The 9,523-nt window shown below is 46.6% G+C and overlaps 1 protein-coding gene across 1 annotated transcript in view; it reads right to left on the bottom strand.

The window, feature by feature from the left end:
• Window positions 1-5,831: 5,831 nt before the first annotated feature.
• The window catches only part of MPHOSPH9 (M-phase phosphoprotein 9), a 35,895-nt gene continuing 32,203 nt past the window's right edge, over window positions 5,832-9,523 (bottom strand). The window contains exons 22-24 of the mRNA XM_056859666.1: window positions 7,221-7,471; window positions 6,647-6,715; window positions 5,832-6,439 (exon numbers count right to left, since the gene is read on the bottom strand). Of these exons, the coding sequence (XP_056715644.1) occupies window positions 6,338-6,439; window positions 6,647-6,715; window positions 7,221-7,471 (422 nt within the window). The 3' untranslated portion in view covers window positions 5,832-6,337. The remainder of the gene's footprint in view (window positions 6,440-6,646; window positions 6,716-7,220; window positions 7,472-9,523) is intronic.

Below are 9,523 nucleotides of genomic sequence, written 5' to 3'. Positions count from 1 at the left end.
CCTCCCATCATGCACTGCACAGAAATGGGCAAATTGCACAACAATTATGAACAATCCTAATTGCTTTTTTAACCTAAGAGTAGTGGTGGTCATCTGGTCATGTGAAAGCAGATCAAGAGGGTGCAGGGATCCCCTCTAGCACAGGATTCAGCTTCCTGGAGGTTAATCAGTTACAACGATAAACAGTTAAAAAAACAAACCAGTTGGATGGAGGTAAATTTAGCCCTGAAATGAAGGGCACGCCAGAGGTGATGCCACATCTGAAACTGGAAACCAGACTACACATCAATTATCCAAGGAAGATTGACTTGGCAAAGAACCGGCGGGAGCAAACGAGGTTGCAGAAATCGAGGAGGCGGCGCTTGGCTGAAACGGAACACCAGCCAAGCCAAAGATGGATTCCTTGGGGTGGAAGAACTCTGAGATGGACTTCCCAAGGCCTCAGGGTGACCAGGGCGGGGCTAACCCTTGCATGTTGAGTGAGCTACAGAGCAGGAGTCTACCCACACAAAGGATGCCAGCCTCCAGGTGGGACCTGAGGATCCTCTGGAATTGCAGATCTCGAGACTAGCGAGATCAGTTGCCCTGGAGACCATGGATGCTTTGGAGGGTGGACTCTACGGCATGGTACCCCACTGAGGTCCCTGTCCTCCCCAGGATCCACCCCCAAATCTCCAGGAGTTTCCCAACCTGGATCTGGCAATCCTACCCCCCCAATGCCCACTGGTGGCCAAGGGGGACCTGGCAACCCTAACCAAAATTGGCATCCTTGAAATAAGCATCATTTCATGAGAATATTTGTGTAAAAGTAGTCTATTGTACTTCCTTTTCTGGTCATGTATATCATTCCTCAGAGCACAGTAGCCTTTTCTTATCCCACAACAGGGGGGGATTACGAATCCTCCTCCATCCGTTTTCTCTTCCTGTTCTTGGTTTAAAGCAACTGGATCTCTGTAACATAACTGTCAACTCTCCTACCTTTGGCAAGAGGGCTTACACTTCAAGGACCCCAGTTAAAAGGCTGATTACCCATCGTCCAAGGTTGGAATACCTTATCTTCCAACTCTGCTTTTGATCTGATTGGATTAACTTCTGGGGCAACTTCCCAATCAATGTTCTTCTCAATTGCTGAATGAATTTCAGAGCTGGAAAAGGTCTTGAAGGCCATCCAGTCCAACCCCCTGTAATTATAATTATAATTGTGTGTTATCAAGGTGCAGCCAACTCATGGTGACCCAAGACCATGGGGCTTTCAAGGAAAGAGGTGAACAGAGGTGTTATGCCATTTGTTTCATCTGCATTGCAACCCTGGACTTCCTTGGTCTCCCATCCAAGTGCTAACCAGGGCCAACCCAGCTTATGCTAAATTGGGCTAGCTAGGGCTGTTCAGGCTTCAACCCTCTGTACAGTCCAGGAAATCCAAAACTTGAGAACCCCTGGTGGTGGCTGTCCAGTCACTCCTTGAAAACCACCAGAGAGAGAAATCATCCCCTTGGGCAATTGATTTTATTGCCCAAGTGCTCTCATTTGTTATTAAAATATTTGTATCCTGCCTTTCCTCGTGGTTCAAGGCAGCTTAAAATAATAGTTTAAAATATGTTCAGTTTAAAAACAAAAATAACAAACCGTAAATCTCTCCCACCCTTAAGAGATGCCTGTCAATTCAAAGCCCCCTCAAAAGCCCTGACATACAGGTAGGTCTTGCAGTGCCTCCTGAAGATCTCCAAGGAGGGGGGGTCCCCTCACCTCTTCAGGGAGCCCGTTCCCCAGAGCCAAAGCCACGAGAGAAAAGGCCCGGGCTCTGGTTGATGCCAGACTGGCCTCTAAGTGGTGGGAAAGCCAACAGATGGCTGGCTGATGACCGTAGTTGGCACACAGGGACATATGGAAGGAGACAGTCCTTCAGATAGGTTAGGTGGTGGTTTTTAGGTTGGTAAGAGTTGAAGAGAGCATGAAAGCAGCATGTTTGGTAAACAACTGTTGGACCTGCTCCTAATTCTCCTCTTCCATGACCCCAAAGGTGGCAGAGGGAAGTTGGTTCTATCCTTCAATCTGCTGCAGGAACTATCACTTCTGGAAGAACCCTGCCGATATGTTTGACCAGAGTGGTCCTACACTGTTGACAGTTGCCCTATCCTTACATTGAATACATTAGCAGACCTGGGAGAAAAGCAGCTTAAAAGGAAGTAGGTCATGACAAATGGTTTGTGAATGGCCTCCAAACCACTTTGTAAGAGGCAATTAATCAGCAGTGGAAGAAAAAAAATACTGTTGGTTTTTAAAAAAAGGTTGATTTGAAAAAGCCTTCTCCATGGGGAAGAAACAAATTACAATGTACATAAAATGTGTTTTTCTTGCATGGAAATAGGCACTCTCTTGAGAACAGAGACAAGCCGCGACTTATCTCTGATCCAGCACTCAGTTCCAGCTAAGCTGTGAACACACATAATTGATGCTTCATCCTTAAGCAATTTGTCCTTCATTAGCAAAGTGTGAGCAAACCTTTGCTGCAGTGTAACCCGGATGCCTAGAGGGACTCGGAGACCCGTGTTCCACTTCCAGGCCTCCAGAATTATAGAGAAAAGACTAGAAGTGCTGGCCGCTGGACTTTGTAAGTAGTTCTGAAGTGTGTCTACCCACAGGTAAAAGCGGAAAGCTACTGGACCAATCAAAAGGGAAGGCCGGCTTTAGACAGAGGCCCACAATGGAGGAAGAATGAGTCGTTTGAAGAAGAGGGGGGAATGTACTGCGGAGACAGGTCATCGGGAGTGAAGATTTGTCTTCTTTGGAATCCAAAGACACAAAAGATGCTAAAACCTGTGAAAGGAAGAGGAGGCAGCTTCGATCATACATACAGCAGGCTCCAGCAGACTGTTGATGCTGGGATTCATAAACATCAAGAAGTTATGAGATCTCTCTCCAGTAGAAAAAGGCTCATCTTCGGGATATAACTGTGCCAACAGAGGGTGAGAAAAGAGCTCCATCCACGCTGCTACGGAGACCATCCTCAGCACTTAAAAGCACCCTGTGTAAAGCAGAGCCCTCAAACTCCTAAAATAGCCTTGCTCATTACGTGGGAGTAGAACCCTTCATGGGCAGGACGGGAGAGAACATGGTCCTTTTCCTTCCCGTACTATCTGGTCCAAAATATTTACTAGCACACACAGTTACATTGGCCTCATTGGTTCAGAGTACACCTTTCTGTCCATCACTGGTGTGTTTTTTTCACATTCAGCTGAACGTGGGAATGGAATCCGCTGAAAGTAATTGCAGGCCATGTCGTATGAGAGAGTTCTCTCTTTTTGTCTTGACGGTCCTACACACATAAGCCTCTGCTCAATGCTGGAATCATCACCCAAAGGTGTAGCATTCCACTACACCTTTAAAGGGCAGGGGGAGAATGTATTCAGTAACAACAAAGGGATATGGGGCATCTCCCTGCTCATCATAACTAGCAGTCATGAAAATCTCCACATAATTGGAGCCGGTTTCCCATACTGTGCTCCGTGGAGCACTTGGTGCTCCGCGGCACATCTCCTAGTGCTCCATGAAGAGATTGGAAAGAAAAATACTACTGTCATTCGGTTTAGTATATAAGTGCTAGGTGAAAATTAGTGCTCCGTGATGAATTTCTCTCCTGAAAAGTGCTCCATGACTCAAAAAGTTTGGGAACCTCTGGGTTAAGGGATCAGGGAGAATTGGGTCCACGATCTCTCTTCTGGCATCCCTCAAGTGCCCAGTGCATTCTGGGACCTCTTTAGGAACCCAGGGGAAGAGAAGGGTAGCCCTCTCCATGGCAAACCACCACGGCACCATCCCCTATCAGTTAAGAGGCAGCAGCCAAATTGCAGAGGAGGGGGAAAACAACCCTGAAAAACAAACAGCCCATGTGTGTAGGTTTACTCATAAAAAAGTCCCACAGAGACTAGTGAGTACAGGATTATAGTCGGAGTGATTAATTCAGTTTGTCAGCAGCTGGGACATTAATGTTAAAAAGGGTAGGGCAGAGAGAACATTAGCGCACTTGGGAGGGCACTTAATTATGTTTTATGAAGACAAATGCAGATATTAGGTGCCACCTGCTAGAGCAGAACGTTTTCACCAAGGAAAGAATCTATTATACTTTTTTTTTTTTTAGAACAACAAATGATTACTGGGATAGTCATTTCTGAATGAGCCCTGGTGGAGTCTTTAATTAGCAAATACAAAGGCAAACACACACCAAGGACTTCTCTTCCTGCAGACTTAAGGAGGGAATCCATCATTGGAAGTGGCAAAGGAACCAACAGGGATTTCCTCTCCAACTGCAGTGGGCCTGGAAAAGCCACATTTTCCTCATAAGAGCATAAGAAAGGCTATGCTGAATCAGACCGAGGGCCATCAAGTCCAGCAGTCTGTTCACACAGTGGCCAACCAGGTGCCTCTAGGAAGCCTACAAACAAGATGACTGCAGCAGCATTGTCCTGCCTGTGTTCCACAGCACCTAATATAACAGGCATGCTCCTCTGATCCAGGACAGAATAGGTATGCCTCATGACTAGTATCCATTTTTACTAGTCATGAGGCACTAGGCCCTGAATTACAGATAGACACTGCCTCGCCTGACCAGGTGCTTGAATTTATGGAGGAAAGAGAAGACTGAATTTCACAGTCAACGTGATTCAAATTGCTCAGATGATGCTCAGTGTGATTCTAAAGCTTCCTATCAAGAAGACCAAACAGCCTATATTGATTGTCTTGAACTGGCCCTGTGCACGCATAGCATTTTCCACTACTATTTTAGGCGCGAAGGGTACGCATGGAGTGGCATTTTTCTACAGACAATAACAGAAAAACTGAAAAAGGCCCCTACGGCATCTCAAAAGACTCACAAATATGCTGATGCAAAAACTTCTATGCATTTGTCAACATGGATACATATGCTTGTACTGAATGAGACCATCAGTCCCTCAAGGTGATTCTTGCCTACTCAGACTGGCAGCAGCACTCCAGGATCTCAAGCAGAGGTTTTGCACATCCCCTCCTACCTAGGTCCTTTTAACTGCAGATGCTGAGGATTGCAGCTGGGACCTGCTTATAAAGCAGAGGTTCTTCCACTGAGCCACAACTCCTCCCCACATGGAGAGTCAGTGTGGTGTGGTGGTTAAGAGGGGTGGTTTGGAGCGGTTGATCTGGAGAACCGGGTTTGATTCCCCACTCCTCCACAGGAGCGGCGGAGGCTAATCTGGTGAACTGGATTAGTTTCCCCACTCCTACACACAAAGCCAGCTGGGTGACCTCAGGCTAGTCATAGCTCTCTTAGAGCTCTCTCAGCCTCCCCTACCTCACAAGAGTGTCTGTGGTGGGGAGGGGAAGGTGATTGTAAGACAGCTTGAGTCTCCCTTAAGTGGTAGAGAAAGTCAGCTTATAAAAACCAACTCTTCTTCTCATGTCTTCTTTTGAAAGATGCACAAGGATTTGTGCCACAATATACATCTATTTTTAAGGTGCCACAATTTTTTTTTTGTTGCTGTTTGGCTGCATTAATTAACATGGCTACCCCCTCTCCACTTCTCACAGAAAAACTGCCTGCAAAAGGACGTCACAGTTTCTGGATTATATCATGAAGCCAGAACCCTACAAGTTCACCGCAGGATTGAAAAACAACGTGGACTTTTTCACTTTAGTCAATGACGTTTTAATGAAATGCTTCTGCAGCGAACATGCAAAATAAAAATACTTTTTAAAAAGGAAGAGAGAATAATAATGTTAGTTGCTTCATTTCATGTACGCAATACTTAAAACGGGCTTTCCTCTCGAAAATACTGAAACGGAAGACAGGTGTTTGTGAAACAAGTTACAAAATGTGAATGTCACATTGGCGCTCACGTCACAAGAAGCTGTGTGTCATATTCAGTGGGAATAAAAAACGCAATACTTTGTCATATCTTACTTTACAAGACAGGTTTGTTGCTCTATAAAAATGATGAGCAGAGGTCACTGCCAAAAACGATTTCAACATGATAATCCTTTGAAAAGAAGCTGTCTCTTTGTTTCTTGATTCTTATAAAGAATTCGTGTCCCTCATTTTCAGGGGGGGAAAACTATAAACACTTCTTAAAAAGTAGCAAAATACAGAATTGACAGATTGATTCCTTCAGGTGTAAGAAAAATAGGTCTTAAAATATATGTGACTCAATACAAAATATTGCTGTGTGTAAAGGGGTACATGATTGCATAAGGGCTGGAGGGTTTTTGTTTTTTTTACAAAAATACAAAACGGGCTGCATTTCCAGAGTGCATAATTATTATGCTTTAGTGCAAACAAAAGGACATCTGGAATTTAAATAAAGACATTTCAGGTATTTGCAGAGGTGCGCAAAACATGGAATTTCTTTAAGATCATGCGGATGGACCCCAGTTCTCTATTGATCCTTTCCAAGCGATCTTCCAAGGCTTCCTGAAGAGAAGAAGAAAACACAATGTTTAGTTTTGGAGCTGGGAAAGGGAAGACTTCGTCCTTTTAAAATGGAATGCCAGGATTACACAATACCTTTCACCAGTTTTCTCGGGGACGGGTCCCTTCCATATATCACTTGGGATTCAGCTGCAAGACTGAAAGACATACACACAACCCTCAAAGGTGTAACTAAAAGAGATTTTCTACCTGATTTAACCTTGCTTGCAGAGTCATTCTCACTCCTGTACCAGGTATCCGGCTCAACTGCGCCTCAATCTAGTAACAAGTAGGAAACATTCAAGAATCAGAATAAACCTAAATGTGATAGTGCCTGTGAGAAAACCAGGAACCATTTTCAGGGTAGGACAGTACCATCCTGTCTCGTGTGAATATATCTGCCCATATCAAGGGATCCCTTTTTGTTATTTATTGGAAGTTTTATTTCCCCATTAAATAGTTCTGAATGAGATTCCACAGTCAGGCAGGGGGAAGAAAAGAGGAGAGAGATTTGGGGATAGGGGAATTCTAGTGACATTGCATCAAATGCATGAACCTGCCCACCTGGCTAATAGCATCTGTGATGAAGTTTAACAGACTTGTTGCCTGTCTCTCTGGGGGTGGGGATTTTTAACCTGTCTGCAAACTGTGGGATGTGTGACCAGCCCTCAGTGACAAGAGTAGCTGGTAATCAAGAAGGCAGGACAGCCTAGTCTGGCAACACGCCGTAGCTTTAACGACAAAATGTAGAAAAGAAGCTGCTGCCAAAGCCCTTGGCTTCTACCTGTTGTTTTTCATGCGTGAGCTCGTCAAAGAGCTTCTCCGTTTCCGCCAAAGTCTTGATCCTTGAAACATATTTGACATCTGCCGTATAAGCTGGTACCGCTGAAGGTGGGATGGGCTCGCTCACAAGTGCAGAGATCTCTTCTCCCCTCACTGGCCCCACCGCGCCTCTCTCGGCTCCTGCATGCAAAGAATCGGCGCGAGGGGGATACGTTGCACGGCCGTCTTTGCCTGGGCTGTGGTGCTGCGTTTCTAGACAGCAATAGAACAAGGAAACACAGGGTCATCAGCTCTCTATGGGTCAGTGAACAGTACAGAAAAGAGCAAGAGTCCAGTAGAACCTTAAAGACTAACAAAATTTCTGGCAGGGTATGAGCTTTCGTGAGTCACAGCTCACTTCAGAAGCCCTGAAAGCCCCTTTCTGGGGTCGCCATGTCAGTTGCAACTTGACAGCACGTACATATGCACATTCTGTGCACATTCAAAACCCTTAATCTACCTGCAATAAAGTCCTTTGTACAATAATACGGCATGTCTATTTTGAACCTTTTATGACACAAAATGGTCAAAAAAGTTAAAATTAAGACAAGCAACTCCAAATTCACTCATTATATCATGCTACAGGATATCAGCCTTGTCTTACCATATATACTCACGTATAAGCCGAGTTTTTCAGTCCAAAAAAAGGGCTGAAAAAGCCGGACTAGGCTTATACGCGGGTCAATACGGGAGGGGAGGGGGGAGGAGGGAGGAGGGAGGGGGGAACTTACCGCCATTGTTGCCGCGCCCGGGAGCCTTCCTCCGGCTGGCAGGGGCCTGGAGGGGCCGGCAGGAGGCCCCTGCCGGCCGCGCTGCCGCCGCCCACGCACCCGGGCGCGTTCTTTTAGCCGGCAGGAGCCTTCCTGGGCCGGCAGGAGATCCCTGCCGGCCGCTCCGCCGGCTCTCAGGCGCCCGGGAGACTTCCTCCGGCCGGCAGGGGCCTTCCTGGGCCGACAGGAGGCCCCTGCCGGCCGCGCTGCGCCACCCACGCGGCCGGGCACGTTCCTTAAGCCGGCAGGGGCCTTCCTGGGCTGGCAGGAGGCCCCTGCCGGCCGCTCCGCCGCCGCTCAGGCGCCTCGTCTCCCGGTAAGTAGGGGGTTCAGGTGCTCTTCCCCCTCCCCTTGGATGGCACTGGGGTCGGGGTGGGTTGGGGTGGGTTGGGAGGGCCCGGGAGGCCGGCGGGAGGGCGACCTGGGGCAGGGGCCCTGCGCTCTAAAATGGCGGTCGCCATTTTAGAGCGCAGCATTGCCGGTAAAGGGAATTTCTTATTGACCCTCGGCTTATACGCGGGTCAATAAGAAATTCCCTTTTCTGGCCTCAAATTTGGGGGGTCGGCTTATACTCGGGTCGGCTTATACCCGAGTATATACGGTATTTTCATAGACTTTTGCCATTCGAGGGGTTCCATTCCTGGGATCACTGAAAATGGCAAAATATGCAAACACTGCAGGGGGGGGGGAGAGAGGGAAGAGGTCTGCTACATCCCAGTACCAAACACCAGCCCAACTTTCTTGCAAAACATTATAATGGTTATAATGATGGAAGTAATAACAGGCTGAAGGCTGCTTCAGATAGCAGGACCATGGACGACAGATAAGTGATATAACAAGTCATGAATCAGCAAAATGCGAGGGCATATTGTATAACAAAATAATTACAACTTACAGTAAGAAATGGATATCTGGAAAGATTAATTGGCATAATGTTAAAACACTCAAGCTAGCTGCTAATCTCTGTTTTCACGCTTAGAAAATTAAAGTGGTTGTTTACAAAGAAAAACTGCATCCACACACATTTTGAGCATGGGATGCATTAAATGTACCCTGCTGTGTGGGAGACACTGCAGGGTACATTTATACCCTTTCTCCAAGGAGCAGAGGACAGCACACATGGGGGCTGTCCCATTTTGCCTCAAGAGCAATTGTGAGCGGTTGGGTTATGTCGAGTGTTTGTGACTGGCCAAATGTCACCAGGTAAACATCATGGCTAAGCAGGACTTGAACCCAGGGGGAGACCCCTACTATTTTTTTTAGTCATCAATGGGCATTTCATTTTACAGAGCAGAAGAACTCTGGCCCCGAGGAGCTTACAGTCTCAGATCTGTGCACTGCCATGTTGCATAACAGTCTGCTGAATCCCACACAGCAGGGTTTAATGCTGGTTTATCACAACTGTAATTAGAAACCGATCTTATGCTACTCCACAGCATATTTGATTCCACTCAAGCTAACAGCAAGCGCCCAACAATTTCAGCACTTCAGGACA

This window comes from Euleptes europaea, chromosome 13 (assembly GCF_029931775.1).
Source record: "Euleptes europaea isolate rEulEur1 chromosome 13, rEulEur1.hap1, whole genome shotgun sequence".
Taxonomy (NCBI): Eukaryota; Metazoa; Chordata; class Lepidosauria; order Squamata; family Sphaerodactylidae; genus Euleptes; species Euleptes europaea.
The sequence above is the reverse complement of the archived record's forward strand: the minus strand, read 5'-3'. Positions and strand labels throughout refer to the sequence as shown.